The following is a 27543-nucleotide window of genomic DNA, read 5'->3' as shown; positions in this document are numbered from 1 at the left end:
CACTCCGTATGCTTGCAAGCTATAGATTATTGCAGAGCCTAAACTAGAGCCGTAGGATGAATGTATTCTGTGCGTTTGCGTAGATACCATCACGGCGTAGGCATTTTTGAGAACATTGACAGGTCCCGTGATGCGGCGGTGAACCTGAGCTTTCCCGCATCGTTCCCGACTTCCGTCATTGATATTCATTGGATGTCGCTAGAAGGGCCAGTATCTTCAATTTGTGCCGGGCATGAGCCATATCATCACGAAAAGTCATCAACATGTCAGCATTAGACTCATCAGCATCAAGCGGCCATCCTGAACGGGAGGCGCAGCATGAGACTGGCCTGCCACCGCTGGAAACACTAATCTCACACCTCGTCGCAGCGAAGAGGTCCCTGTCAGCAATCAACCATGTATGGCGCGCAAACGAAATTGTTACGTCTGCCCGCTCAACCTTGGAGGAAAGCGTTGTGGTGTCAGCGCGCACCGGTTTCCTCCGCAGTGGCCTGAACAACCAGCTTAGACTGCTTTACAACGTCCGAGCCGAGGTTGAGGAAATATCCCTCAGGGGCCGCTCTGAATTTGCAAATGCTCTGAAAAGCCTTGATGCAGCAGACGCGCGGCTCAAAAAGACCCTCGGTTTACTGCGCGAGACGATCGTGCATGCATCGTTTCGCCCTGAAGGCGAGGAACCCAAGAGTCTACACGACTTTGTGGATGAGCGGGGCGTAGAGGAGCTTCACTCGACACTGAAGAGCTCAATCGACCGTACCAATGCCGCACAGGCAGACCTGAACGCTTCCAATAATGCCTTTGATGACGAGCTCCAGTCTATTAAGCAGGCGTTGAGCACGTACCGAGCAACGACGAAACTAGCGTCTTCCCGGGGTTCAGTGTCTTCCTCGGGCTCCCAGTCAGGATCTAGCTCCAGCTTACCGTCTATATCATCCATGCCGTCAATGGTGCATTCCTTGGAAATGCACGCGCAGGAAATGGCCAACCTCCTGGAATCACTGGTCCGTCATTTCGACCTCTGCGTCACGGCCGTGAAACACACCGAGGGCGGCGGTGCAGCCGCCCAATCCATCACAGGGGACATGCCAGCCGGAGTAATGGGCAGCCACCCCGGCCCTGGTCAGGGCGCTGGCGCAGGCCCGACCATCGAAGGAGACTTTAACGCAAATCCAAACGCCCCGCTCGACCCTCTTAGCAAGTCAGAGTATCGGGAGATGGTAAATGTCATCGTCAATGACGCCGCCGAGGCCGAGGATGTCGTGATGGAGATCCAAGACCGTATCGGCGAAATGGAATCTGTGCTCGAGACTTTGACCGCGCAACGGGATTCGTTTGCCGCGATATATAACGCTACCAAGGAGGTTTTTTCTTATTTGTCTTCTCTCGCGTCAACTCGGCTACCCGGATATATTGCTCAAGCGCACGCCTTCACCGCCGTCTGGAACGACGAGCACGATCGCATCAAGGGCGGGCTGGCGGATCTGTCGGATCTCAATGCGCTTTACGACGGGTTCCTAGATGCGTATGATGGCCTAATCATCGAGGTCGCGAGGCGGCGGCACGTCCGGCACCGCGTCGAGAAGATCCTCCGTGATGCAAGGAATAAATTAGATGCCCTGTATGAAGAGGATGTTAATGCCCGCGAAGCATTTCGGGTCGAACAGGGCGACTATCTACCCTCTGACATTTGGCCGGGGCTAAGTCGGGAGCCGATGCGTGTTGAGTTTCATCGTATCTCCGGTGGGCCGTTGAAGGGGGTGCTTCAATCTCCAGATCAAGATCAAAGTCCTCAGCCTGATGAAGGCGAGCAACTGGGCCATCAGGACCCACAGAACCCTGGGGATGCTGATTCTAGGTTTGGTGAGGTTATCCCTGATCTCCCTAAAGAACTTGTAGAGCAGGGACTTGCTCGACTGAAGAGTAAAAGGCAAAGGATAGTTAGCCAGCAAGTCTAAGTTAACTACCCATGATGTTTATTCAAGCTCAGGATATTTCACGTCCGTTTCGAAAGACCTATGTGATGAACTATAACATGAGGCTTTGCCTCCTGATCCAGTCCAACTGCAGACGCTGATGTATACTCAGTCATGCCTGATGTAAACGCTGCGACTGCATTCGCTGGAAATGAAGATCAAAGAGAGCTCTGATGGGTCCAATATAGCCAGATTTTGTTGGGAATAGTCCGCTCCGATATTAGAATTGATCTAGCGCCTCATTAAGCTCTAATAAGATGATGTAGCCGCTAGGCACGAGCCAAAACAATTTCAATACTATCCACTAAAGCAGAATCATCTGAAGTCCACGGGCCACATATAAACCTGCCTAAGCTTCGCTGTCACCATCTACCTTCCAGGTCCGCTGTACCTCCAACATATCGTCATAAATCTCCTTCCAACCTAAATTTCTCCATCTTTCTGGGTTCTCAACTGCATCCACAAAGTGCTTAATGGCAAGCACGAACTGCGTCGCCCAGCGTTCGGGGCTCACCTTCCCACACCCGGTTGCTATAGGCGTAACGAGGATACTTCGAATCCGCTGCTCGCCAGTTTGATTTTCGTCCACGTCTCGATTCCACCCCTCAACAGCACAAAGTAAGCTCCATACGCACTCGTACACAACCTCTCTATCCCAGCGCACATCATCCGGCGTCCTCATCGTCGGACAAATTGCAACCCACTTGCACCCCCATTTGTTGTCACCGGAGCCGTCAGCCTTGAGGAGCTCTTGTGGAAACGGAACAAGCGTGCACGTACCGGGAGGCGCAAATCCCCGCCATTTGGCATATAAAGCAGCCTGCGCGGCCTTGGTGAGTGTGTCGTACGGGTGTTCTGGAGGGCGGCAGAATGCCCGCGATATGGCATCGTCAAAGCCACCGTCCAGTCGGCCGTAAGAGTTCGCAGGCGAGACAATTAGGTCAAAATTTGAGGTCTGGGGTAGGAAGGAGAGGCTTGTATTGTGCATGATTATGCTTACACGATCGGTGAGTGTGGCTCTTTCGGGGTTGAGGGTCGTGAGTGCTCTGCTCAAAGCGTCGATGTATTTATCCTCCATACAAAGGAGGTGGATAACCGGGATGTTTGTGGTCATAGTGTAAGATGGGGAGAGGCGTCGTGTCGGTAACAAATGTAGTATGTTGAAGCTTTGAGATGAGGAAGAAGCGTAGTCTATTGGTGATGGGCATCCCACCATAGGTACGCTAATATATTATCGAGGCTGAGTGGGTCATGGAGAATATTTATATATCTGTCATGCTGTGCAATATGAAGCTCCTTAATTAGGCAAACCACATTTCCCAATATAGTCGGCAAACTGGCTCTTAAATCTACTACTACTTTTCGTAAACCATTTTTAAATACTTACTCACCTCATGTGGTATAATTTGATCATAACCTTACTCCGTAGTACAGTAAATAGGAAGTGCCTATTCCCATGCATTCCCCAACCCCGCCATGGCGACCCACATTGTATACTGCCAATTACAACCCCGCAGTGACATTTCAACAGCTATACATACTCCCGAAGTGTAAACCATCACTGAACTACCACAACGCTTAGTCCACTTGTCCCATTTCAAGCCTTTATAGTTCAAACGACCTCTAAATTCACTTAGAGAATGTCGGAAGAACAGCCCTGGCACGCCGCCTTCCCCAGCCCCCAGACCGAAGACCCGGCCTCCCTCCCACGCCCAACGCTGCTACAGTGGCTCCAGCCCGGCAGCAACAGAACACCCGGCACAGACTTCCTGCTCGTCGACCTCCGCAGGACTGACTTTGAAGGTGGAACAATCAAGGGCTCTCTCAATCTGCCGGCGCAGAGCCTGTATCCGACTCTGCCGACGTTGTTTAACCTCGTGAGGAGTGCGGGGGTGAAAGACGTGATCTTCTATTGTGGTATGTCTCATGTCGCCGTTTTTCATTATTGGTGTTTCAATGGCTCAGGGCGGTCGGTGACTGACCCGCGCTTGTTCTCGTTGTGTTTAGGGTCCTCTCAAGGTCGCGGAACACGCGCGGCGGGGTGGTTTGCGGATTACCTGCGGCAGCAGGGTGTTGAGGAGAGTGAGACCAAGAGTTGGAAGTTGGAGGGCGGGATTAAAGGGTGGGTTAGGGATGGGGAGGAGTATACGGCGTTGATGGAGGGATATGATAGAGCTGTGTGGGAGAAATAAGAATACGCTTCTACTCTCGGAAGATCCGTACGGATGAATACCTTCTATGGTTGATTTGGTTTTTGTGGCTCTAAACTGGAGATCTTGAGATCTAATATATTTTGTCGGCGCCTAGACAGGCGTCGAGGGCGCTATTGTCCTTTGCCGGGGACTGATGGCATGCGCCGAATGGGGAACCGATCTACTTGTTCGAGGTAGTGTAGCGGTTCATGTGCTTGAAGTGCGAGTGTCACCTGTGTGGGACCAGACGCAGCTGAAAGACAAAGTTGACGCACGGTCAAGATGCATGGATTAAGTGATAGGGTCCAGCTGCTCACTTGCGCTTCCTAGAGGACGACGAGACGAGACGCTTCTTCAGGTGCTTCGGCATCTTGTTGGCCCGCTTCTCGCGCTTCTCCTCTTTGACCTTGTTCTTATGCTCCTTTTTAGACTCCTTGTCCTCGAAACGCTTTCCTCGAGGGGGTTTCTTCTCGAAAGGATCCCTTGCTTCTTCATCTTCAGAGCCAGACTCTGCAATAGAGACGCCGCCGCTGACTTCGGTGCCGGTCTCAGACTCGTCGTCCGTGGGAGCTGAGGGTTTCTCACGGGCCAGGAGATCCCGGTACACAAGATCATCACCTTCGCCAGCGTTTACCTTTTCCGCATCACGCTCATAATCGTAGACTTGATCCAGTGTCTGGGGAATGTACTGTTGACGGAAGACAGCAGTATCGACCTCGTTAGCAGCCTCGGGTTCGAGTGAGAAAAGCTTCTCCACAGCATCATGCAGCTCATCCGTCACAGTGGCCGGGCCTTCGGCAGAAATGATGAACTCGAAAACAACCCGCTCGGAGATGGTTACGACGCCTTTCCGGCGGAAAAAATCGCTGACGTTCTTTATATCCATACGCAGGAATTCGAGACTGCGTGGGTGATCGTGCTCCACACTTTGACTGACATCGATAACGTATAGTTTGTTGTTATGATAGAGAGTGTTGTACTCGCTAAGATCAGCGTGGACCAAGTGACAAGTCTGGTACATCACACGCATATACCCTAGCATGTCGATGTAGAGCTCACGCCATCTGGTTTCCGGGTCCGGGATATTGAAGTCAACATCTTTCAAGCGTGGAGCAGCAATGCCCTTAGAGTTTCCGACGAAGCCCATAACTAGAACATGGAGTCGCAGGTTGATGGGCTCAGGGCAAGGAATGCCAGCGGCGTATATCCTCCGCAGGTTGCGCATTTCCTTCTCGGCCCACAGCTTGACCATCGCTCGGTTGTTGCTCTTGTTGTATCCTGAACGGAATCTAAACTCTCCAGTAACGTACTTGTCCCTGTCCTTGAAAACCAGAATGCTCGTCTTGTAGACTTTGATAGCACGGTGGATCGGCGCGGCGTCGAAATCGTCCTCGGGTTGTAGCATGGCGTGGTATACGTTGGCCTCTTTTCCAGTTGACAGACATCCATGAATTTCAGAAACAATGTTGCGGTTAATCATTTGCAGAAGAATCATGCGTGTCCGGGGATCCAGCACCTGCTCGGAGGTGGCTCTGTCCGCCCTATCGGTGCCACTGCCACCGCGCACTGCCAGCCCGGACTGCACATTGTCAAGCTTGATTTTAGCGGCATGTCGAGTCAGCGACTTAATCTCATCATCGACGGATGCATACGTGTTGACGGTAGGCTTTTGTGTGTTCGTTTTGGGATATGTCCACTTGGGGGCGTTCGGATCGGCCGCGAGCTCGTTGACTCTCCTTTGGCGATTATAGGCTTTTGTGAGGTCTGCGGGGTTTGAAGAGCTGAAGTCTCCTTCATCTAGCTCCTCTTCGAAGATGTCATCATAGTATTCATCATCTTCGTAATCTTCGTCTTCAGGCGTTAGGTCTTGCCCCGCCATAGCGGGGACGGTGCCGTCTTCGTTGGCATAGCCTTTGTTGGGGACGTATGTGTGAGATGGATATAAGCCTTCGGCTGGGGAAGCGGCCTGAATAGTCGAATCTGAAGTCATGATAACGGTAGAGTCCGATTACTCCCTGGCCGATGATTGAAGAGGGATCAATATGGATCAATTGTGCTCAAGAAATTTAGGTAGAAAAAAGTGCCTTATCGGTTCCGAGCTGCTGATTGGACGAGCTGTGGGTGGACATGATTGTCTTGACCGCCCGGCAGAACCCCGCTGGCGGAAGACAAACGCGTTGATCGCGTCTCAAGTGTTGAGGCTGTCGCACGTCGAGGCATTGACGCTTGAATCGACGAAAGGCCCTTAACGCCATCTTTTGGCACACCAATCTACTCTGAAACATAAGCCCTGGTTATAAGACTTGATCTGGTGGTCTTATTCGCGTGATGCTGTAGACAACCGCGATTCTTCATATTCGCGTATCGGTCAAGATGTATGTCAAGCAGATTATCATCCAGGGCTTCAAGAGGTAAGTCTTTCTAGCGCAACTTGTCGCTGTCGAGTCGCGACTAATATGGCTGTAATGCCTAAGCTACAAGGATCAAACGATCATTGAACCCTTCTCGCCCAAACATAATGTCATCGTCGGCCGCAATGGTTCCGGAAAGAGTAACTTTTTCGCCGCCATTCGTTTCGTACTCAGCGATGCCTACACTCACCTAGGCAGAGAAGAGCGACAGGCTCTCTTACACGTATGTGGCGTCCTGTCCTTTGGGATTCAAGCTTATAGCGAGTAGGAAGGTTCCGGCTCAGCGGTCATGTCGGCGTATGTTGAGATTATTTTTGATAACTCCGACGAGCGATTCCCTACCGGAAAGCCCGAGCTCGTCCTCCGCCGAACAATTGGTCTCAAGAAAGATGAATACACTCTCGATAGGAAGAATGCGACGAAAAACGACGTAATGAACCTACTTGAGTCAGCCGGTTTCTCGCGATCCAACCCGTACTATATCGTGCCGCAGGGTCGGGTCACGGCTCTTACAAATATGAAGGATTCTGAGCGGCTAAACCTTTTGAAAGAAGTCGCCGGAACCCAAGTTTACGAGGCACGACGTGCGGAGTCTCTGAAAATCATGCACGAGACGAACAGCAAACGAGAGAAAATTGATGAGCTATTAGACTTTATTAACGAACGGCTGGCAGAGCTTGAAGAGGAGAAGGACGAATTGCGGAATTTCCAAGAGAAGGATAAAGAGCGAAGGTGCTTGGAATACACAATCTACTCTCGCGAGCAGCAAGAAATTGCTAGCTTTTTAGACAGCCTCGAAGAACAGAGACAAACTGGTGTTGAGGATACTGACATCAATCGCGACCGTTTCATTCAAGGAGAGAAGGAAATGGCCCAGGTCGATGCGGAGATCGCCGAGTGCAAACAACAGATTGAGTTTCTCAAGGTTGATAAAGCGCAGCTGGAAGACGAACGACGCGAAGCGTCCAAGGCACTTGCTCAAGTAGAACTACAAGCTAAGTCGCTATCGGATAATCAGGCTGCTGCCCAAGAGTCAAAAACACGCCATGACAAAAACTTGAAAGCTGTCCAATCGGCAATTGAAGAGCGCCAGACAGAACTCAAAGAGCTCATTCCCCGTTTCATTTCGGCCAAAGACGCAGAAGACTCTGCCAGAGCTAAACTTACAGAAGCTGAAACGGCCCGCCAAAGGCTGTATGCTAAGCAGGGCCGAAATTCACGCTTCAAGAACAAGTCTGAGCGGGATAAGTGGCTGCAAGCGGAGATAAAGAATAATAACGCTTCTATATCGAGCGTACAGTCCGTGTTGTCGCAGACACAGGAAGATATTAAGGATATCGAGAATGACATTGCTCTCTTAGAGCCGGAAACGGAACGCCTGCGTCAGCAGATCGATGGGAGGGGCGATACTATTCAGATCGTGGAACAACAAGTACAAGCGGCCAAGGATGAAAGAGACAGGCTCATGGACCAGAGGAAGTATGTTCATTGGCCTCGAACCTCATGTGCAACGCTGACTATTCATAGGGAACTTTGGCGAGAGGAAGCAAAACTTGACTCGATTCTAATCAATGCTTCAAACGAAGTTGATCGTGCAGAGCGCAATTTGTCTCAGATGATGGATCACAATACCAGCCGTGGTATTGCTGCTGTACGGAGGATTAAACGACAGCACAATTTGGAAGGTGTTTACGGCACACTTGCAGAGCTATTCGAGGTGAACGACAGATACCGCACTGCTGTTGAAGTTACAGCAGGCCAGAGTTTGTTTCACTACGTTGTTGATACAGACGATACTGCTACTAAAGTCCTCGAAATTCTTCAGCATGAAAAGGCAGGAAGAGTCACCTTTATGCCTCTAAACCGGCTCAGAACCAAGCCGCTCAATATGCCCAAAGCCAGCGACACGATTCCAATGATTGAGAAGCTACAATATGACCGTGCATATGAAAAGGCTTTTCAACATGTATTCGGCAAAACAATCATCTGTCCTAATCTTCAGGTTGCTTCGCAGTATGCCCGAAGCCACGGAGTTAACGCCATCACACCAGAGGGAGATCGCTCTGATAAGAGAGGTGCTCTTACCGGAGGTTTCCACGACTCACGGCAATCTCGTCTCGACGCGGTGAAGAACCTCGCCAAGTGGAGGGACGAGTATGAAACTAAGAAGAGCCGCGGAAGCGAAATCCGCAAAGAGCTTGAGGAGCTTGACCAGCTCATTACTAGGGCTGTCGGTGAGTTACAGAAACTGGAACAGCAAAGGCACCAGGTACAAAACAGCAGTGGGCCGTTACGCCAAGAATTGAGGAGCAAGCGCGACCTTCTACAGAAGCAAAATGATAGTCTGGACGCCAAACGGAGAGCTCTTCGGAACATCGAAGGCAACCTTACTGCTCTAAAGGATCAAGTCGACGCATTCGAAGCCGAACTCTCGTCGCCATTCCAAAAGGCTCTTACCGACGAAGAAGAGGCCCGCCTTGAGTCTTTGAACACTGATGTTCAAGAATACCGTCGAGAATATCAAGCGCTTTCCGGCAAGCGAAGTGAGCTGGAGACTCGAAAGTCAGTGCTGGAGGTCGAGCTGCGGGAGAACCTGAACCCTCGCCTAGACCAGCTCCTGGCCCAAGACGCAGATATAGCTGATGAGGATGGCCAAGGGAACATCAAGGAAACACAGCGCGAGCAGAAGCGCCTGACGAAGGTCTTGGACAAGCTTGCTCAAAGGCTTGCGCAGGTAGACGAGTCTATGGAACAAGCAAACTCACGCGTGACGGAACTTACCCAACGAAATTCGGAGTCCCGACGGGAGTTGGAGGAGCTCGCTAAGTCCATCGAGAAGCATCAACGTCGCATGGAGAAGAGTATGCAGAAGAAGGCAGCCTTGACGAAGCAGGCGGCTGAATGTGCTGCCAATATCCGTGACCTTGGGGTCTTGCCGGATGAAGCATTCACCAAGTACAAGAATACAGACTCCAACACGGTTGTTAAGAAGCTGCACAAGGTGAATGAGGCACTCAAGAAATATGCCCATGTCAACAAGAAAGCGTTTGAGCAGTACAACAACTTCACCAAGCAGCGAGAGACACTTACCAGTCGGAGGGAGGAACTTGACGCTTCGCAAAAGTCTATCGATGACTTGATCTCTGTGCTAGATCAACGAAAGGACGAAGCGATTGAGAGAACATTCAAGCAGGTGTCTCGTGAATTCGCTACTATCTTTGAGAAACTTGTTCCTGCCGGCCGAGGGCGTTTGATCATCCAACGTAAAACAGATCGTACTCAGCCGGCGGAGGACGATCTTGAGTCAGAGGATGAGGGAGCGAAGCACAGCGTGGAGAACTATGTCGGAGTCGGAATCAGCGTCAGTTTCAACAGCAAGCATGACGACCAGCAGCGCATCCAACAGCTTAGTGGAGGGCAGAAGAGTAAGTCCCTGTCCCCATTTCATGTATCCCATTATTCTAACAAAGACAGGTCTTTGTGCGCTTGCCTTGGTCTTCGCTATTCAGGCTTGTGACCCAGCGCCATTCTATCTCTTTGACGAGATCGACGCGAACCTGGACGCCCAGTACAGAACTGCTGTTGCACAGATGCTGAAAACCATTTCCGACTCCACGAACGGACAGTTCATTTGCACGACCTTCCGACCAGAGATGCTGCATGTCGCCGAGAAGTGCTACGGAGTTAGCTTCCGACAAAAGGCTAGTACAATCGACGTCGTGTCAAGAGAAGAGGCACTCAAATTTGTCGAGGAGCAGAAGTCATAAGATGATGGTGATGATCAGCTCCCTAAGAGGAAGTCACGGTGTTTACCATGTTTCTATCATTTATGCTCAATATCTCTGTACTTTACCAGTTTTCAGGATTCCCAATCTAGCACGTCTGAGGCATTTGATTTTGTATCATGTCTGTCTAGTCTTGGTACTCTATGTATACCATCATTCACCCGTCCACTCATATATAAACCGATCAGGAACATCTCTAAGAAGAATATGAACATGCTCCAACCCCCTCACGCTCTGCAGGGCGATGTAATTCTTGAACCACAGAACCCGGTCTTGCGGATTCTTTACTCCATCCTCCCTTGCCAGCCTATCTACAAACGTTCGCTGCACGAAATTCTCAATCAGCGCATGGCTCTCCGCCGTAATGACCCCGTCCGCATCTTGCACGGGGATCGGCGTTCGCGACCACACGACCAAATGCGCGATCCCCTTAGCTAGTCCGTAGGGCCAGTCGTTGCGGAGAATCTTGTAGTCTGCGGGGTCGGCAAAGGGGATCGGGTTGTTGAAGCTGGGCCCTTCCGTCGGCAACTGCCACCCTAGCCGCCGCTGGCAGATATAGTTGATGATTGTGCCATACTTGGCCTTAGTTTCTTTGGTCCAGGCCAGATATCGGACCAGATCGGAGGGTTTCCGCTTGAGGATACCGAGATCGCCTCGTGCTTTGCGGGGGTTAGCTTTTTATCACTGTTGACTGTCGAGCAACAATGCCCTTTGGGAAGGGAAGGGAAGGGAAGGGAAGGGAAGAGAATGGGGTAAGATAGATACCAATGATATCTTTGAGCTCCTCCCAACCATGATATGCGAATTCCTCGTCTGTTTGAGCGAGGACGGCCCGGTCTACATCTGTGAGATTGAAGGCGGGCTCTTCTTCCACAGACACGGTCATGGTGGATGAGGGGAACTAGGCTCTCGGAAAATATGGTCGAGATAGGCAACGGAATCAGGATCAGTGCGGAAATAAGTCCTCTAGCAGGCAGGATTGAGCAGAGGCAAATGCGGTGATTCTGTCCCCTCTGCGGGGATCCATCGGAGTCACAGACACCACTTAGCACGGTAACCTGTGCTGCAAGTCAGCGTCTCAACAGCTGGGATTGGGATTCCGCACTGCGCTGCCACCCCAACTACTCAGTACTTTATCTCTATCATCAATTTACATTGAATCCTGGCTGAAGTATTCAATTTACAATCGTAGAGTTTCTTTACTGGCTGGTTTGGAAGACTCCATAACTCGTCCTACAAGCTCGGTAGAGAAGGCGGCCGGCGTGCGGGACGAGGGCAGCGTATTTACCGTCACAATACCCGCGCCAACATCTGATTCCCCAATTCCCCGAGCTCCAAAAAGCTGATTTTCTGCAAATCCGCCCCGGCGTCTCACGCCCTTTCCCCTTCTTCTTCGTCTTGCCTTCTTCTTCTTTTTGTGTCTGAAAGTTGGAGGAATCACCAATCGTCAAAATGAGGTGAACTTTATGCATCGCGGAAGATCCCACTATTTGCTGACCGTTGCCTGTCTCAGTGCTCTATCGCTCGAGAACATCACCGGGGTCTACGCTCCTTCCGCTCTTCTGGTCGTCGGAACGTTCATTCTGAAGAAGGAATGGGTTCCTTTTGCCGTGGCCCTAACTGCAGGTTTCATTGCATGGAAGCTGTCTGTCGGCGGTAGCAGCAGTAAGTGCAGCAGTACCGAATGGTCATATCTTCCGTGGATGTGGGCTGACATGACGTGCAGAGCCCAGGAAAGTCCTCAACCCCAACGAGTTCCAGAACTTCGTTCTGAAGGAAAAGAACGATATCTCCCACAACGTGACCATTTACCGCTTCTCTCTGCCCCGTCCCACCGATATTCTCGGCCTTCCCATCGGCCAGCACATCTCTCTTGCCGCCACTATCGAAGGGCAGCCTAAGGAGGTTGTGCGCTCCTACACCCCCATCTCCTCCGATAATGAAGCCGGTTACTTCGACCTCCTCGTCAAGGCTTACCCCCAGGGTAACATCTCTAAGTACCTAACTACCCTGAAGGTTGGCGATACCATGAAAGTTCGCGGGCCCAAGGGCGCCATGGTCTACACCCCCAACATGTGCCGTCACATTGGTATGATTGCCGGCGGTACTGGTATCACTCCGATGCTCCAGATCATCAAGGCCATTATTCGCAACCGCCCGCGCAATGGCGGAAACGACACCACGCAGGTGGACTTGATCTTCGCCAACGTCAACCCCGATGATATCCTTCTCAAGGACGAGCTTGAGAAGCTTGCTGCTGAGGATGATGGATTCCGCATCTACTACGTTCTCAACAACCCGCCTGAGGGATGGACTGGTGGTGTTGGCTTTGTGACCCCTGACATGATCAAGGTTAGTTTACCTTCCTGGTAGCTAGGCGCACTCGCTAATTTGCTATTTTAGGAACGTCTCCCTGCTCCCGCCAGCGACATCAAGATCCTCCTCTGTGGTCCTCCTCCTATGGTCAGCGCCATGAAGAAGGCCACCGAATCTCTCGGCTACACCAAGGCCCGTCCCGTCAGCAAGCTGGAGGACCAGGTCTTCTGCTTCTAAGCACAGAACATCAATATTCATGGCAATATATGCTAAACCTGCGCATCCGATTGCATGAACCTTAAAAGGTATAACATTGGAGCGGTTAGAGGTACTATAATCGGCGCCAACCCAAGACGCGACCAAGTCATCACATATAACGACACTGTTATGTTAGTACGGGAAATGGGTAACGTTCAAAGTGTTTTGATTAAGTATCTCGCTTGATAAGTATTAGAACTATTGTATAGACATTGTCAGAAGGAAAAGCTAATAACAAATTCGTTACTGTCGTTACTCTTGTGGCGCATATACCTCCATCATCTCATCAACCATGGTCAAGAACTTCTCGCGATATTCCTCTGCCGTGGTTGTAATGCTCATTGGGCCCTGTCGGCCGAATATATTAAACGCCTGCACCGCACCTGTCATTGCCTGCGCATGCAGCGTATGCTTGGCCCAAAAGAAGTCTAAGATGACACTCCGGTACTTCCACTTCCCATCCGCAGAAGACACCCCTACACGCCACTGTGTCTTCCTTCCAAGCCGCCCAGGATTCGAGGAAGCGGGGAAGCGCACCAAGAACAGCGAATAGTCGACGATATTCGCCGACGCAAGGAACGCCGTATCCTTATCCAACGTTCGCTTCACGGCCTCGTAGTCCTCTCGTGATAACCGAACCTTATCCTCGAACTTGTCTGCTAAACGTGAAATAATATCTTCGCTGACAAGCTGCTCGGGAACTAGGTCGCGCTCGGGGTAGAAGTAGTCGATTGGTTTGAGGTCGTACGTTTCCCATTTGTCCGCGTTGCCGTCGTCTTCTTTCCCGTAGAGTAGGTTTTCCATTATTATATGGTGCGCGGGTGACGTCCGGAGAATGCTCCCAATCGAGCTATATGGGGCATAGATGTAGTCTGTTATCCAGACGAGGAGGGACTCTGGGTATGTTTGCATGTAGTCGTAGTATGGCTTCAAGAGATCGTTGCGGAAAAATGAGTGTTCAAAGTGCCGCGGAACGCTTTTTACCAGAAATGCCGAGTTGGCAGTGCGGAAGAATGTCTGTTAAGACATATGTTAGGCGCCGTTCTCAAGAGAGGTCAATAGTATGGGTTGGATCACATACGGAGCCTGAAAAGCCCAGATCGCCCATCGGGATCAAGGCTGGTGATTTCCCATCATTCTTGAAGCAGGATAAGTATTCCTCTTCAGATAGTCTCCATACTTTTGCGCGCAGGTTGTAGAACAGCTCCTGCTCGTAGCGGATTAGAGTTAGGTAGAAGATGCGGAAGAATGATAGGATGCGTTGGATGAGAGAGATTCGGGGCGCTCCTGAGCGCAGCACGGCGCGTTGAATGGCGCGAGCGATAGCCTTCTGGCGATTAGCCATTCTGTGTGATGACGGTTGGAATGGCTATCGTGGTGACTACGAGAGATCATATACCTCTGATAAGTAGTCTTGTCGCAAAACAGGCCTGGACCGTTGACGTCAGTGCCCATCTCTATGCCCTTACTGGAAAAGAGGGCTAGGGCCTGACAATGTCACGGGAAGGTGACCTTCACCGCCCAACCAGGACGGCGATGCAGGCAAAGAACTGCCGGTTTGAGTCATCGGACGAGAAAAAAAGTTCCCCCGTCTTGATAGGAGCATTCAAAGAAACCCCTCTATGGGCCGCAGTCTGGTTAGCGGGGCTCAACGATTTTCCACCATCCTCTGCAGAAGTATCCTGTCCTACCGTCCACAGAATCGAATTGGGTCACTGCGGAATTGCCCTTATTCCTCTAGCCAATTTATTACTTCTCGTCAACCCTATCCCGGTCGATTCTTTACGACGCGCGCTGCAGTCATGGCGTCTACTGATTCTCTCCCTGCGGCGGTCGAGTCGCTTTCTCTGCAGACTACCTCAGAGACGTCCAAGTTCCCGAACAGCTATCCCTCTTTAAACCCTGTCGATGTTTACCGTGAGCACATCTCGGAGCATTTGAGCGCTATCACGGGTATTGAGGCTGAGAAGATCTATCCCCGTTTGCAATTCACGAGCACTCTGGACAAGGGTGACCTTCTTTTACCGGTATGCGATCAACTGACCATGATACCTTAGTTCCAAAAGCTGACGCTGGAACTGGATTACTAGGTCCCGTCGCTTCAGATCAAGGGCAAAAGCCCGGCAGACTTGAGCAAAGAACTCGCCGAGAAATTCCCAGAATCCGACCTCATCCACCCACCTATTGCCGGAGGTCCGGGCGGCACGCACCTCCAATTCTTTTTCAAGGAGAAACCTCTTGCACAGCGGGTCATCGGACAGATCTTCAAGGAGAAGGCCGCATACGGATCAAATGGGAACCAGGGTCTGCGAGACCCCAAGGACCCCTCTAAAGGCCGGAAGAAGATTATTGTCGAGTTCTCGTCGCCCAACATCGCGAAGCCCTTCCACGCCGGTCACTTGCGGAGTACCATCATTGGTGGATTCTTGGCCAATCTCTACACTGTTATGGGATGGGATGTCATCAAGATGAACTACCTCGGTGACTGGGGCAAACAGTACGGTCTGCTTGCCAATGGATACAAAAAGTTTGGTGATGAGCAGAAGCTGCTTCAGGACCCCATCAACCACTTGTTCGAGGTATATGTTAAGATTAACAACATTGTCTCCGAGCAGGAGGGCCCAATCAAGGAGCTCAAGGAACAGATCAAGACGAAGAAGGAGAAGAACGAGGACGTCTCGGAGCTTGAGCAGGAACTAGCGAAACTCGTTGATGTTAGTGAGGACGAGAATGCTCGTCGCTACTTCAAGAGCATGGAGGACGGTGATGCCGACGCCCTAAGTCTCTGGCGCCGATTCCGTGACCTCAGTATTAAGAAGTACCGCGAGACGTATGCTCGTCTCAACATCGACTACGATGTCTACTCTGGCGAGTCCCAGATTAAACAGGAAAGCATGTCCAAGGCCAATGAAATTCTGCAGAGCACAGGCGTTTCCGAAAACTCGGATGGCGCAACCATTGTCGACTTCCCCAAACACGGTGCCAAGAAGCTCGGAAAGGCCGTCATTGTCCGAAAGGATGGTACTCCTCTGTACCTGACGCGTGATATTGGTGCTATTTTTGAGCGTGATGAAGCCTATCACTTCGACAAGATGATCTATGTTGTTGCCGCCCAGCAGGATCTTCACTTGGCTCAGTTGTTCAAAATTGTAGAGCTCATGGGCTTCAAGGATCTGGCCAGCCGGTGCCAGCACATCAACTTCGGTATGGTCCGTGGAATGAGTACCCGCAAGGGTACCGTGAAGTTCTTGGACGATATATTGAGGGATGTGGCCGACAAGATGCACGAAACCATGAAGAAGAACGAGGAGAAGTATGCTCAGATTGAGAACCCTGTAGAGACGGCTGATATCCTGGGTATCACCTCCGTCATGGTTCAAGACATGTCTGGCAAACGGTACGTACTCTACTCCTTTTTTCTATGTCTTATCTAACGCCAGCACAGTATCAACGGTTACGACTTCAACCTTGACGCCATGACATCGTTCGAAGGAGACACCGGTCCTTACCTGCAATACGCGCACTCCAGGCTTTGCTCTATCTTGCGCAAGGCGGAGGCCAATGTAGAGGAGCTTCCGTCGGCTAACCTTGACCTCCTAACTGAATCCCATGCCATCAACCTTGTCCGCCTGCTCTCGTCATGGCACGACATTCTCATGATGACCAACAAAACTCTTGAACCTACCACCATCCTCACCTACCTCTTCCGCCTGACTCACATGATCAGCTCTAGTTATGATGTTCTTCAGGTTATTGGCAGCGAGCCTGAGCTGAAGAAAGCCCGTCTAGCCCTGTACGAGGCTGCCCGACAAGTCCTGCACAACGGCATGCGGATTCTCGGTCTCAGCCCCGTCAGCCGGTAAGTCGTACCTACTATAGGATGTGATGTGAATGTTGACGTTTTGTCCAGGATGTAAACGACGTACGACAAATAAAAAACAGGATATCCATTTTTCTAGATCTCAGACAGCGGAATACAAATTTCTCGACTTTAACTTTTAATGTTCAATTCAATCCAATAGCGCACCAGTAGTCGGCCCAGTTTCTGAATTCCTTGGCCGAGATTTCAGGGTCAGGGATTCGGACGTGAGACAGTTCTCTTCATAGGTCACATTGGTTCGCGCGTTGGCCGGCGAACCGTAGTTAGGTAAACCCCGAGCACGGCGTCTGCTGTGGCGTCCCCTAATGCATTATCCGCCAACCAGCACCACATGTTTTTTCAGCTCGATGACATGGACGTTAGTAGAGCGCATAGGAGCCCTGCTTCCAGTGCCAGGCTAACCACGCTAACCCTAGCAAAAAATTATCGTGGAGTCGGACTCAGCCTGCCTCGAAACGGCTGTGGTGACACGGAAAATGAGATATCTGCCAAACATAGATCTGAAACAGACCTCGCACGAATCGGGCAATTTACTTGCATGGAGAAAATTGGCGCCTGTTCGGTCGGTCATCGAGATTCGAGAACAGCAATAGAAAACTGGACAGGAAGATGATCTCTCGCGGGGTTTAGGGCTGATTGTCACTGCCTCAGGTTTCAGGCGCTACGGGCACTCGGGGACCAAACTGAATCAACTTCTCGAGACTAAGTCCCGCCCTTACGCCTCGCTGAACTCCTGGCTCGCCCTTACTCCGTCCAGTCCCTGTCGCCGTTTATAAATTTCGCCGTTTATGAAATTTATTTCCCGCCCAAGTAAGAAAGGGTGCCTAGTCCCCGTTACACGGCAGATAAAATGGACCTCCCCTGGTCCCTGCGAACTAGTACACGGCTCGGATTTCAAGGTTTCTTTACTCTGTACTCGAATTCGAGTCAAGTGCGTCGACATCGACGCTTGCAAGGCCTGTTTTCATTCAAGGACAAACATCTGCCCTGAATCTCTTTAATTCTCCCACGATCAATTTTGCCCCGCTCAAGCAGAATCATGGCATGCAGCTCCAGTTCTTCCAGTAGCGACGGGCTGAATGCTCCCGATGTGGAACAAAACGCCGGCAGCCATGACTTTCTCATGAATTATTCTGTCCAGAGTTTCTCTTGGAATGATCTCACTGTGTCAGTCAGAGACCGGAGAACCAAACAGCCCTTAAACCTGATCGAGAGTGTCAGTGGGAGCGTGCAGCAAGGTTCGTTTTCTCCGCATCTGCAAGACACGGGGCAAAGCGCGCCAGAACGGCGTTGACGCTGTATACCTAACATTGCATAGGGGAGCTTGTCGCGCTTATGGGCCCGTCGGGCTGCGGCAAAACAACGCTTCTGAATGTCCTCGCACGTCGTGTTGCATCATCGGGCGCTAAATCCTCCGGACATTCTTATGTCAATGGCGGCGAGGTCGATAACGCAACGTTTGGCAGAATTACCTCGTACGTTGAGCAGGAGGATGCACTAATAGGGAGTTTGACTGTGCGAGAGACGTTGAAGTTTGCAGCGGACTTATCGTTACCGGGGTATGTGGTTTCCGTTACAACTGTAGAACTGACTAATGGTTCTCTTAATGTTTAGGTTCGTAAGCAGGTCAGAGCGTGTTGAGAGGATACACACCCTCCTCGAATCTTTCGGTATCCAGAACCAGGCCTCTACGCTTGTCGGGACACCGATTAGGAAGGGCATCAGCGGCGGACAGAAGAGGCGAGTTAGTGTTGCCAGTCAGCTCATCACCTGCCCTAAAATATTATTTCTCGACGAGCCCACGAGCGGACTTGACTCAACTGCGAGCTATGAAGTTATTTCGTACGTTAGGAAGCTGGCGCGGGCTAATAAGGTTGGTTCAAAGCTATTGCTGGCCGGTGCATCACTAACTTGCGAAGCTCATCATTATAGCTAGCATCCATCAGCCATCAACGGCGACATTCCAACTGTTTGATAAGCTCTTGCTCCTTTCCGGTGGAAAAACCTGTTATTATGGCCCTGTTAAGCAGGTCCCATCGTACTTCGGAAGTATTGGATATCCCATCCCTCCTCAGACAAATCCGGCCGAGTTCATCCTCGAAATCGTCAGCTCAGACTTTATGTCAGATAAAAATTCTATGAGGAATGATGTGGAGGCAATTCAGTCTGCCTGGGCGCGATCTCCAGAGAGCAGTAGGCTTACGCAGCAGAGAACTGAGCTCGCTGAGAAAGGGAGCAGGAGGGTTATCGTGGATGAGGCCAGTCGCCCTGGTCTGTTCAGTATCACCATCTCGCTCTTGCATCGCTTGCTCATCAAGAGCTATCGCGATGTCGTGGCGTACGGCATCCGTATAGTCATGTATATGGGTACGTTCAGCATCCACATAATACTTAAATATATTAACATGTGCAGGTTTGGCGATCATGATGGGTACTGTCTGGCTACGTTTGGGGACGGAGCAGGAGTATATCCAGCCTTTCATCAATGCAATTGTGCGTTGGCAGCCCTCCTTCTAGTACGATTCAGCTAACAAGCATCCAGTTCTTTGGATCAGCCTTCATGAGTTTTATGGCCGTCGCCTACGTCCCAGCCTACATTGAAGACCGCGCAACTTTCACAAAAGAGCGCGCAAATGGTCTTTACGGCGCTCTTCCATTCCTCATCTCAAACTTCATTATTGGTCTCCCATTCCTCTGTACGTCTGCTCGGCTCTCACGAACCCCAAGACCCACCCGTCCGTCCATCCAAAGTCCTTCCTCACTGACATAGAAACCCTAAAGTCCTAATTTCAATCCTCTTTTCCATCGTCTCTTACTGGCTCTCCAATTTCCGCCCCAGCGCCCCAGCCTTCTTCACCTGGGTAATGTGGCTCTTTCTCGATCTCGTTGCAGCCGAATCCCTCGTCGTCCTCGTGACATCTATGTTCCCGAATTTCGTGGTAGCACTTGCCCTCGTTGCATTCGCTAATGGTCTCTGGATGAGCGTTGGTGGGTTCCTGGTGTCGCCGAATATTCTCAATCCGTTCTGGAAGTATGTTTTTCATTACGTCGATTACCAGGTACGTATCTCTCTTCTCTCGCCATGGGGTGTAGCGCGGGATTGACGCGTTCGCTTTTGGGTCTTTCAACAGGCCTACGTCTTTCAGGGAATGATGGTCAACGAGTTCGCCGAGCGGATTTACTCCTGTGCTTCGAGCGGGTCCGATTGCAACTGCATGTACGTCACCGATCTCGCATACCAATGCCAGATTCGCGGGACAGGAGTGCTAGAGAGTTACGGGTATGCTACTGGACGAACAGGCAAATGGGTCGGGATCCTGCTGGGGATTATCGCAGGTTATAGGGTGTTAGGGTATATTGTGTTGGTTTTGAGGAGATCGTAAACTTACCTCCAATCACTCAAGAATGGGTAGGATTGGGGTGTGTTATAGGACGACGAAGGTTTTGATATATGTTTTGTATATACTTTAGTAGACTATTTTAGCTTGGGGGTTTGGGGCTTTGTGGATTTGGCATTTTATATAATTTGAGATGGGGTAGGTTGCAACCTGAATGTGGTTGAGGCTGTGGTTATTATATACTAGAAAGTTGGAGGCTCGCGCTAGATTCAAATATATACTGAGGGACTGTTTCTTCCTTCCCCTTCACCACATGCAATCAATATATGTGTAAACCGACCACTAGGTACCACAATGACAATAACCACCGCACCTCCTCTCCACATACAACGCGCCACATCTCTACAAGGCAAAAGCAACCAAAATCGATCCGTGCCGTTAGCTCTTTCCGTTGGGCGGATGGTTAGCTAGGTACTTAGAGTATTGCACCTTTCCATTTTACTGTTAGCTCACCTTCAATTCGCATGATGACCTCAAGCAAGAGGGACAAAGGCTGTCTATAGCCTCTTTTCTCCTGTGTGACGAGCAACCCTGGAGCTGTAGTGCACCTTGGTCTATTCCAGTCTAGGCTCCAACCCAACTTTCATACAGTCCAGTTCTAAGGAGGTATATCCATTGCTCAAAGGTAGATGCTGCCATCAATGCTCCACGCTCCTGACAGTTCGCTGCCTGTGCAGATCGCAGGAGATAGCAGCTTCTTATTCCGTCTGCCGACTCATCGCACCTTTTCTTTGAGCATGATTAGTTCAAATATAGCTCCTTTGTTAAAATTGAAAGCGCGACTAATGCCGTTCTGCCGAAGGGTCTTTCTGTATTGCATATTTCCGAAAGTGAGTTTCGAGAAAGCAAATTGCCGTTCTTGGCTTCCGCTGCTCTGTTATTTAGTACTATGGATAGGATAGAGATAGCTAGTATGACTCTTCGTGGGCGGTTCACTATGGAGAAAAGATTACGGATGAGGAAATCAAAAGGTCGGGTAAATTGCAGGTCTATGATGGTATAGGTATGAGAGTGGCCCGCGAAAGGGTTGTAAGATTGACGAGGGTTGTCGGGGCGTGAATTATAATGAATATAGGGAACAGACAAGGTTGATACAATATGAAATACATAAAATGGCATAATGTCAGACATGGTTTGCTCGGCCAACACATCCGACTACAAGACAGGTAATAATCTAGGCAAAACGTGGATGCGTATGGGGAATTAACGAGTAGAAACAGAAGCAAGAATCGAGATGGAAGCAACTGGAAGAGGGATAGATGCATATTGCTAACCAAGTACAAGAATCAAAAAACAAGGGGTATATCTTTTCATCCAGCTCCCGGCTCATTTCTTCAAAGATGCTGACTGACCATAACGGAGGAACGCAAACAAACGATGAAGAGACAAGTTGGGTTATTCAGAAGAAAACTATACAGACAGGTAAATGCAGGTATATCGAGCATATAACATGGTAGCATGCACACAGACATAAAACATAACCGTATCCATAAACATAAACTTGGCATGGCAGGACATGAGAGACATGAGCATCAACTAAACATCAGGCGTGAGGTGGATCGTTGCAGGTCATGAAGAATCATACAATCATGTTGAACATGACAGACGTTATGCTGAAACCCGCTTTTTTTTTATCATAGCGGAGGTATGATCGAGCCAATGCTCAGAACAGAAATCGAGGAAACCTCCCAATTCAAAAGCCAGTCTTTTTGTACCCAAAAACCATCAAACTTTTGCTGTTCCCGAGGAATATAAGAACGGAAAGATTCCAACGTCTAGTTGCCTTATCCCGAGCTTTCTGTCCAAAATTTACCCACATCGAGAACCATGGTACTGAACAATTGTAAGCGTACTGTTTGCTGCGACTGTCCTTCCTTAAGTTCTTGGGCAGGATTTTGATCAGGCCACGGAGCTAGGTACTGATGCGTCGCTTCGCACGGTCCCCTGCTTGTTGTCCCCAAATATCCAATCACAAGAACAAATGTACTAAACAGACGAAGCGCACTGTCCGCCTTTCATCATTCTTCGCCAAGACTCCGGATATGGCTATGATCGAACCAAAAAGCCAGGAATCGATGCAACAGACTAGTAACGAGGAGGAGCGTAGGTTGACCGACTAGAGCGGCGGCTGGCGCGATCAGACTTGCGGTCGCCCTTCCTGGAACCACCACTGGCAGTTGTATACTCGGAACCACCCGTCAAGTACTTCTTTGGACGCTTGCCCTCGATATTTAATTCGACAGCTCCAGTTTGGCCACTTCGCACACTGATCCGCTTCCCTCCCAGAGATTCCTGTGTGAAGTTCATCGTCACCCCATTTAGCGTCATAACAATGTTGTCGTCGTCTTCTGCGCGGGTCGTGGTCAATGCACCGCTCCCAGGCCGAGTACGAGCATCGCTACCGCTACCGCGGCTGCTGGCGGACCGGCTCTTCTGGCTTCCGCTATCGCTTGCAGCCTGAGAGTTCGCTTTGGCCTTGAGCAGGGCGTCACTCAAACTCATTGAAGGTGCTGCGGCCCTGCTAGACTGAGATGCCTGGTATTCCTCTGCACCCCCCACCTTCTCTTCAATTTCATCAGCCGGGCCGTAATCATAGACCTTGGGTCTCCGCCGACGGGTAGAGTGCTCCACAGCAACTCGGGCTGCGGATCGGGACGAATCATGATAGACTGAAGGACGCCTGAGGCTCCGGTTCCGCTCAGGGATAATAGTTCCTCCACCCGATCCTCGGTGGTATCCATACTCAGAGAGAACATCCTGAAGTTCAGTGAAGTCGAGAGAACGCGACCCACGACGCTCTGACACGATGGAGGGGGCAGTAGCTGACTTGTGGTGTAGCCCGGGCCGTTTCTGGATGATCTGAGGTGGAGGGGCCCTTTGTTTGAGTGGCGGCCGTGGCATCGACCGGTAGTAATCGTCTTCCCCACGATCAAGTGAATGAGAGGGGTGCCGTGGCCGCGCTTGACGGGGCGGTCCAGGAGGTGGGGGAGGTGGGGATGGTTCCATCAACTCGCCCTCCACATCCTCTTCCTCTTCTTCCTCCTCTTCCTCGGAAGTGTCATAGTCGATCGCGGGAGGCTCAAATATGGACGGTCGGCGCTGGCGGTATTCCTTGGGCCGAGACATTGAACGATCCAGACGTTCGGGCGGGTTTGTGGCATCTGGATAGGGATAGTATGGCGACTGTTGGTATACGGAAGGAGCGGGAGAGTAGGCGGGGGAGTTTGCATAAGCCGAGGAGGAAAGAGGCGGACCATGGTCATATCGGCCAACCGGAGAGCTACTGTACATGATCCCGTTCATGGAAGGCATCATCCCATTGAGGCTCACGGGCCTGTTATTCGCATGGTAGGAGTTCGACCGAGCTGACCGACCATGAGGCCGGGTACTGGATGAGACAACAACGGCTGCCGGAGCGTAACGCGACGTCTGGGGAGACGGCGGTGGGTAGTCGTAGGAAGACGCTTGCGATGAGTAATATTGGTACTCTCTTTGTCGGGGCTCAGCGTGCGCAGCTGGGTGATACACACTCTGCTCGGGGTCCCAGTTGTTGCTAGGATAGTGCCTATTATACGTTCGTTCATGTCGGTGGGATACCGACGGTGACCGTGGAAGATGGACCGGCGGATAGCCGGCCGAGTAAGGGCCCGCGTGCATTCTCTCCTCCCGTGATGGATGGGCGCTACGATCTCGTGGCCGTTCTTTTGTTCTTGAGCGAACTCGTTCAAGGTCAGTCTTTTTGTGCGATGTATCGACCTTAAGAGGGGCGGGAGGATGTCTCGAGCCCGACGGGGCGGATTGGGTGCTGTTGACCGTCGCAGCGGTGCGGCTAGAGTAACCCGAGTCACTGGCAGCCTCGACGAAGGGCACCCTGGCCGACTTCTTCAAGTCAGACTTGGAGCGTTTGGCAGTGACGTTGGCGAATTGACGGGTTTCAGGGAGACTGACATGGGCGTCCTCATCATATTCCTCGACGGAGGCGGCGAGAGGAGCTTTCCTGGACATGACTTTTTGGCGGCGGCCAAGGCCCGAGTTGGGTCCCCAAGCGGGAGGGGGTGCTGGCTTTGGTGAAGGCACTGTGGATGACGTGAAACGTGTTGACCCAACAGGGCTTCGGGGGGTTTTGGTCACTCACAGCAGCTAGCGCTGCTGCTGCTCATCCAAATGAGTCAAAGAAAAAATTTTCTTCCTCCCCGATCCTCTTGTTTCTTTTTCCTTTTTTTCCCAACTGATGCCCACTTGATAAATTTCTCCCCCCTTCTGGCTGGAAAGTTTCAATCTAGAAATCCACTCCTTGAGACGAGTCGCAAAAGCACAGCCCACAAGTGCAGATCAGCAAGTTAGGCGTGGATGAAGAGGGCGTCTAGATCGTTGATTGTCAGCGATGAGCAGTGGATGCAGAGCCGTCCATAGATAGCAGTAACTCCATCGAAAAAAAATAAAAATAAAAATAAAAGAGGTGTTTGGTCAAGAGGAGTTGGCGCAGGACTAGCGACGAAGTGGGTGGTAGGAGAGAATCGGGTGGGAGCGAACAGACAGGACAGGAACCAATCCACCAACGGATCAGGCGAAAGGAAAAGAAGAGCGAGGAAGCGCGCTTATTCTGCAGAAGTCGGCTGGCAGACGGTGAGTGGAGGGCTAGAAAGAGGAAAAAGTCGAAATGCTGCAGCAGAGTGTAACCGGCGACGGTTGTTTGGAGGGGTTTTGGGAGACTGAGACTGGATCTGGGCCTGACAGAGGGGAAGACACAGGGCCCGGTGGGGTTCGGTGTGGAGATGGGATGAAGGAAGAATGCGAGAAGACGAGAGAGGATAGCAGCAGTAATAAAGGGCACCCAGTAGTGAGTAGTGCCGTTGGACGACTAGATAACTGGAGAGACGCAGACACGCAGAGAGGGGAAGCAGAGGAAAAGCGAGGCGGAAAGGGCACGCGCAGATATGCCAGACTTTTTAAGTGCTCGCACTCCAGCCGGAGTAATAATAATTTCTTCTATCTCGTCTCGTCTCTATCCCTTGCCGGGTCAAATCCTCGACTCGAGATGACGAATATCGATTTTTCAAATTCTCTTCGAATTTTCGAAGAAACCCGGAAGAGCGACCAAAGAGGTGGGGATGCGCGCAGAGGCGAGTGGCTGTCGAGCGATGCCTGATCTGCCACTAACTGCCATATCGGATCATCAGATGTTGGACGCTTCGCCGTCTCGCAATTACCTGCAGCTATATATACCTCCATCGTCGTGGTCGAATCGAAGCCGGCCTAACAGGCGGCTGTCATCCAGGCATCCGTTTCTCAACAGGCAGATGCAGTTTCTCGTCTTAATATTCGTCTTGATATCCATCATCGTGGATGGAACACAAAACGGCCTTGGAAACCATACCCCAGAAGGGTGTGGCCTTTACGGCCAATGCGAGTGGCATTACTCCACCACAAAACGCACGTCTGACAGGCCCTGCCGTTGCAGGCACGAACTTGCGACGCAAGGAGTCACCGACTCAGCCGCCTTAAGGGTCACCAGTTTCCCGGCCATAACTCGGAATCGGTCATGGACGGCGTCCAGGATAAACGCCACCTCCCAGAAACCGTGATTCACTGAGCAATGGCCCCGTTCTTCCCCGTTCATCCTCGTTCATCTGGGGACGCGAACAGTGGGTGCTACAGCAGCATACCGGCCCGTCTAGTGATGGGCTATCACTCGAGAACAGCTTTCTATGAAGATTGTGAAACGTTCCCAACAGCTCGTGCTCCAGCCGATGATTGGAACATGTGACGAGTCAGGAAGACAAAACATTATACTCCATCATCAATGCCACCTTGCTGCTCCTTAAAGTAGTATAAAGTTTACTACCAGCAGGAGCGCGTATGGATACTAGAGTTCTTTCGAGGTTACGCGAATCTGAAGAAGATGGTGCACAGTAGGGCCTACTAGGTAGGTTTCCAGCAGAGAGTATAGTTTCTGGTCCTGGCAAGTCTAATGCACGTAACTGCGGAGCTTCTCGGAGATATGGATGCAAGTATATCTGAGTGCACGGTGCTGCAAGATTTAACCATCACATACGGACTGTATGTGGTTAAATACGGAGGGTACAGTAGATGAAATATAAATGGGGCGTGGAATTACCGATGCCCCGCTGGATCAACAGATCCAGTACGGCTCGTGGATCTGAGCTGAGACCAACCATGGAACAGTTTGGACGAACTTTGTTTATTCTACTCCAGACGCCGTTCTTACCTCAACCTCATTGTTTTGGCGGTTGTCCCTACTGTCGGATTGCTTGCCTCGCTGTTCCCTCTCTTCGACTCTTGGTCTCTGTTTTTCTTTTTCTCAGGGAGACCGCCAACACAGACAGCATCACCAGATCAGCCTTGAGTCAAGATCCGCCACTCCAGCCTCCGGTACCGTCGCCCGCTGGCTGCCCAACCTTATTGACATGCACGACTGACTGTTGCGGCCCAATAACATTTGCCTCCACCATGGCGACTGCAAGTGGAGGAGACTCGGTGAAGCGGCCCCATAGAAGTCGGAGAAGAACACTAGAAAACTCTTACCCGATGCTGCTCGTGAATTGCTCCGATCAAGTCGGATCTCCCCTGTATTTGTTCGCTGATGACAGGGGATGCTTGCTTGCTGGATTACACCGCATCTGATTGTTGAAAGCCTCCTATGGGCGTTGAGCGTTCCTTTTTCCGCCTCGCGAGGGCGACAAATACGGTTCTCGCCATAGAGCCAGAGTCGGACTGAATCCTACGGTGTAAGCTGAATTTACGAGACAAGGACATGTCGGAGTGCTTTCAATAGCTCGTCATGGGGCGGACTGCAAAAGCGAAGAGAGGACTGTTCTGATAGGCGGTGATCCCTCTCTGAGGCTGATATTGATTTGACAGCTCTCAGCACCCATTAGTGTCTTTACGTCACTCGATCTCAACAATTCGATTATTTACCAAACATGACAGACTCAGATATCGACGATTCAATGAATATTTTTTTTCTCGATTTTTTTCTCTTGCTCATTCCGAATGCTACGTGCTCAGCTTGTTCATGATCCTTCTTCCATGCTCACCAGATTTCTGCCCAATACCCACCAAACAGGTGTCGACGTGACTCACGCCTCTGTACTCTGATTCTCGTTGTCTGTCAGTATGGCCACTCAATATTGACGAGGCTTATACCCCCGTGCCGCAGTGCGACAGTAGCTCCCTGTCGCAGGCCCTAGTCTCATGCCATCTCCCGAACCGCTGAGCGGGACGAGCCTTACCTCTTTGCTTAGAGGTCCTTCGCATCAGGCATTCTATCTGATTATCTCCGTCTTGTCATCGCTGAGTATCGAGCATG

At 50.9% G+C, this 27543-nt stretch overlaps 14 protein-coding genes across 14 annotated transcripts; 9 read left to right on the top strand and 5 right to left on the bottom strand.

Moving 5' to 3' along the window:
• The first annotated feature begins 187 nt into the window (after window positions 1-187).
• Window positions 188-2283, top strand: BDW70DRAFT_138568 (autophagy-related protein 17). Its single transcript, XM_073737240.1, has one exon. The coding sequence runs from the start codon at window positions 264-266 to the stop codon at window positions 1953-1955; it is 1692 nt and encodes a 563-aa protein (XP_073594822.1). The 5' UTR covers window positions 188-263; the 3' UTR covers window positions 1956-2283.
• BDW70DRAFT_138567 (uncharacterized protein) lies at window positions 2284-3191 on the bottom strand (the record flags this gene model as incomplete). Its single annotated transcript, XM_073737239.1, has 1 exon — window positions 2284-3191. A coding segment is annotated over one exon (869 nt), but the record flags the coding sequence as incomplete, so codon positions are not given.
• Window positions 3192-3539: 348 nt separating this feature from the next.
• On the top strand, window positions 3540-4322 carry BDW70DRAFT_72724 (putative arsenate reductase (Arc2)). Its single transcript, XM_073744691.1, has 2 exons — window positions 3540-3890; window positions 3981-4322. Exons 1-2 carry the CDS (start codon window positions 3614-3616, stop codon window positions 4163-4165), a joined length of 462 nt encoding a protein of 153 aa, XP_073594820.1. The 5' UTR covers window positions 3540-3613; the 3' UTR covers window positions 4166-4322.
• BDW70DRAFT_138564 (serine/threonine-protein kinase RIO1) lies at window positions 4318-5634 on the bottom strand. The gene has a single exon (XM_073737238.1). It carries the CDS (start codon window positions 5568-5570, stop codon window positions 4479-4481), a length of 1092 nt encoding a protein of 363 aa, XP_073594819.1. The 5' UTR covers window positions 5571-5634; the 3' UTR covers window positions 4318-4478.
• Window positions 5631-6167, top strand: BDW70DRAFT_138563 (uncharacterized protein). The gene has a single exon (XM_073737237.1). The coding sequence runs from the start codon at window positions 5659-5661 to the stop codon at window positions 5914-5916; it is 258 nt and encodes an 85-aa protein (XP_073594818.1). The 5' UTR covers window positions 5631-5658; the 3' UTR covers window positions 5917-6167.
• A 223-nt stretch (window positions 6168-6390) lies between these two features.
• BDW70DRAFT_72718 (chromosome segregation protein SMC) lies at window positions 6391-10429 on the top strand. The gene is made up of 5 exons (XM_073744689.1): window positions 6391-6576; window positions 6640-6799; window positions 6845-8055; window positions 8104-10001; window positions 10051-10429. Exons 1-5 carry the CDS (start codon window positions 6539-6541, stop codon window positions 10341-10343), a joined length of 3600 nt encoding a protein of 1199 aa, XP_073594817.1. The 5' UTR covers window positions 6391-6538; the 3' UTR covers window positions 10344-10429.
• Window positions 10430-10475: 46 nt separating this feature from the next.
• On the bottom strand, window positions 10476-11475 carry BDW70DRAFT_72721 (GIG1 family protein). Its single transcript, XM_073744690.1, has 2 exons — window positions 11127-11475; window positions 10476-11020 (listed from the first exon to the last, which is right to left on the bottom strand). Exons 1-2 carry the CDS (start codon window positions 11245-11247, stop codon window positions 10515-10517), a joined length of 627 nt encoding a protein of 208 aa, XP_073594816.1. The 5' UTR covers window positions 11248-11475; the 3' UTR covers window positions 10476-10514.
• Window positions 11476-11624: 149 nt separating this feature from the next.
• On the top strand, window positions 11625-13176 carry BDW70DRAFT_138560 (cytochrome b5 reductase family protein). Its single transcript, XM_073737236.1, has 4 exons — window positions 11625-11818; window positions 11875-12026; window positions 12088-12713; window positions 12765-13176. The coding sequence occupies exons 1-4, from the start codon at window positions 11814-11816 to the stop codon at window positions 12912-12914; spliced, it is 933 nt and encodes a 310-aa protein (XP_073594815.1). The 5' UTR covers window positions 11625-11813; the 3' UTR covers window positions 12915-13176.
• BDW70DRAFT_138558 (phosphatidylinositol phosphate kinase family protein) lies at window positions 13177-14328 on the bottom strand. The gene is made up of 2 exons (XM_073737235.1): window positions 14017-14328; window positions 13177-13952 (listed from the first exon to the last, which is right to left on the bottom strand). Exons 1-2 carry the CDS (start codon window positions 14278-14280, stop codon window positions 13188-13190), a joined length of 1029 nt encoding a protein of 342 aa, XP_073594814.1. The 5' UTR covers window positions 14281-14328; the 3' UTR covers window positions 13177-13187.
• Window positions 14329-14737: 409 nt separating this feature from the next.
• On the top strand, window positions 14738-16798 carry BDW70DRAFT_151159 (arginine--tRNA ligase; the record flags this gene model as incomplete). The annotated part of the gene is made up of 3 exons (XM_073739259.1): window positions 14738-14962; window positions 15026-16332; window positions 16381-16798. The coding sequence occupies 3 exons, from the start codon at window positions 14738-14740 to the stop codon at window positions 16796-16798; spliced, it is 1950 nt and encodes a 649-aa protein (XP_073594813.1).
• Window positions 16799-17854: 1056 nt separating this feature from the next.
• Window positions 17855-20198, top strand: BDW70DRAFT_161061 (putative ABC transporter; the record flags this gene model as incomplete). The annotated part of the gene is made up of 8 exons (XM_073740934.1): window positions 17855-18053; window positions 18134-18374; window positions 18430-18688; window positions 18735-19182; window positions 19229-19308; window positions 19358-19511; window positions 19597-19874; window positions 19947-20198. The coding sequence occupies 8 exons, from the start codon at window positions 17855-17857 to the stop codon at window positions 20196-20198; spliced, it is 1911 nt and encodes a 636-aa protein (XP_073594812.1).
• A 1690-nt stretch (window positions 20199-21888) lies between these two features.
• BDW70DRAFT_72607 (uncharacterized protein) lies at window positions 21889-24546 on the bottom strand. The gene has a single exon (XM_073744685.1). It carries the CDS (start codon window positions 24216-24218, stop codon window positions 22299-22301), a length of 1920 nt encoding a protein of 639 aa, XP_073594811.1. The 5' UTR covers window positions 24219-24546; the 3' UTR covers window positions 21889-22298.
• On the top strand, window positions 24547-25473 carry BDW70DRAFT_72608 (uncharacterized protein). Its single transcript, XM_073744686.1, has one exon. It carries the CDS (start codon window positions 24874-24876, stop codon window positions 25360-25362), a length of 489 nt encoding a protein of 162 aa, XP_073594810.1. The 5' UTR covers window positions 24547-24873; the 3' UTR covers window positions 25363-25473.
• Window positions 25474-26037: 564 nt separating this feature from the next.
• On the top strand, window positions 26038-27143 carry BDW70DRAFT_72629 (uncharacterized protein). The gene is made up of 2 exons (XM_073744688.1): window positions 26038-26139; window positions 26203-27143. The coding sequence occupies exon 2, from the start codon at window positions 26304-26306 to the stop codon at window positions 26856-26858; it is 555 nt and encodes a 184-aa protein (XP_073594809.1). The 5' UTR covers window positions 26038-26139; window positions 26203-26303; the 3' UTR covers window positions 26859-27143.
• The last annotated feature ends 400 nt before the right edge of the window (window positions 27144-27543 follow it).

The sequence above is a fragment of the Aspergillus foveolatus genome, assembly GCF_047715535.1.
Source record: "Aspergillus foveolatus strain CBS 279.81 unplaced genomic scaffold BDW70scaffold_33, whole genome shotgun sequence".
Classification (NCBI taxonomy): domain Eukaryota; kingdom Fungi; phylum Ascomycota; class Eurotiomycetes; order Eurotiales; family Aspergillaceae; genus Aspergillus; species Aspergillus foveolatus.
This window is presented reverse-complemented; position numbering and strand designations above follow the sequence as displayed.

Bases quoted from the DNA above. Each gene is read 5' to 3' on its own strand.
- BDW70DRAFT_138568 (XM_073737240.1), top strand. From the start codon at position 264: ATGTCAGCATTAGACTCATCAGCATCAAGCGGCCATCCTGAACGGGAG.
- BDW70DRAFT_72724 (XM_073744691.1), top strand. From the start codon at position 3,614: ATGTCGGAAGAACAGCCCTGGCACGCCGCCTTCCCCAGCCCCCAGACC. The intron at 3,891-3,980 runs GTATGTCTCATG...CGTTGTGTTTAG, and splicing joins AGACGTGATCTTCTATTGTG to GGTCCTCTCAAGGTCGCGGA.
- BDW70DRAFT_138564 (XM_073737238.1), bottom strand. From the start codon at position 5,570: ATGCTACAACCCGAGGACGATTTCGACGCCGCGCCGATCCACCGTGCT.
- BDW70DRAFT_138563 (XM_073737237.1), top strand. From the start codon at position 5,659: ATGCGTGTCCGGGGATCCAGCACCTGCTCGGAGGTGGCTCTGTCCGCC.
- BDW70DRAFT_72718 (XM_073744689.1), top strand. From the start codon at position 6,539: ATGTATGTCAAGCAGATTATCATCCAGGGCTTCAAGAG. The intron at 6,800-6,844 runs GTATGTGGCGTC...TATAGCGAGTAG, and splicing joins AGCGACAGGCTCTCTTACAC to GAAGGTTCCGGCTCAGCGGT. The intron at 8,056-8,103 runs GTATGTTCATTG...GACTATTCATAG, and splicing joins AGGCTCATGGACCAGAGGAA to GGAACTTTGGCGAGAGGAAG.
- BDW70DRAFT_72721 (XM_073744690.1), bottom strand. From the start codon at position 11,247: ATGACCGTGTCTGTGGAAGAAGAGCCCGCCTTCAATCTCACAGATGTA. The intron at 11,021-11,126 runs GTATCTATCTTA...ACCCCCGCAAAG, and splicing joins GGAGCTCAAAGATATCATTG to CACGAGGCGATCTCGGTATC.
- BDW70DRAFT_138560 (XM_073737236.1), top strand. The intron at 12,027-12,087 runs GTAAGTGCAGCA...CATGACGTGCAG, and splicing joins GTCTGTCGGCGGTAGCAGCA to AGCCCAGGAAAGTCCTCAAC. The intron at 12,714-12,764 runs GTTAGTTTACCT...TTGCTATTTTAG, and splicing joins TGACCCCTGACATGATCAAG to GAACGTCTCCCTGCTCCCGC.
- BDW70DRAFT_138558 (XM_073737235.1), bottom strand. From the start codon at position 14,280: ATGGCTAATCGCCAGAAGGCTATCGCTCGCGCCATTCAACGCGCCGTG. The intron at 13,953-14,016 runs GTATGTGATCCA...ATGTCTTAACAG, and splicing joins ATCTGGGCTTTTCAGGCTCC to ACATTCTTCCGCACTGCCAA.
- BDW70DRAFT_72607 (XM_073744685.1), bottom strand. From the start codon at position 24,218: ATGTCCAGGAAAGCTCCTCTCGCCGCCTCCGTCGAGGAATATGATGAG.
- BDW70DRAFT_72608 (XM_073744686.1), top strand. From the start codon at position 24,874: ATGCTGCAGCAGAGTGTAACCGGCGACGGTTGTTTGGAGGGGTTTTGG.
- BDW70DRAFT_72629 (XM_073744688.1), top strand. From the start codon at position 26,304: ATGAAATATAAATGGGGCGTGGAATTACCGATGCCCCGCTGGATCAAC.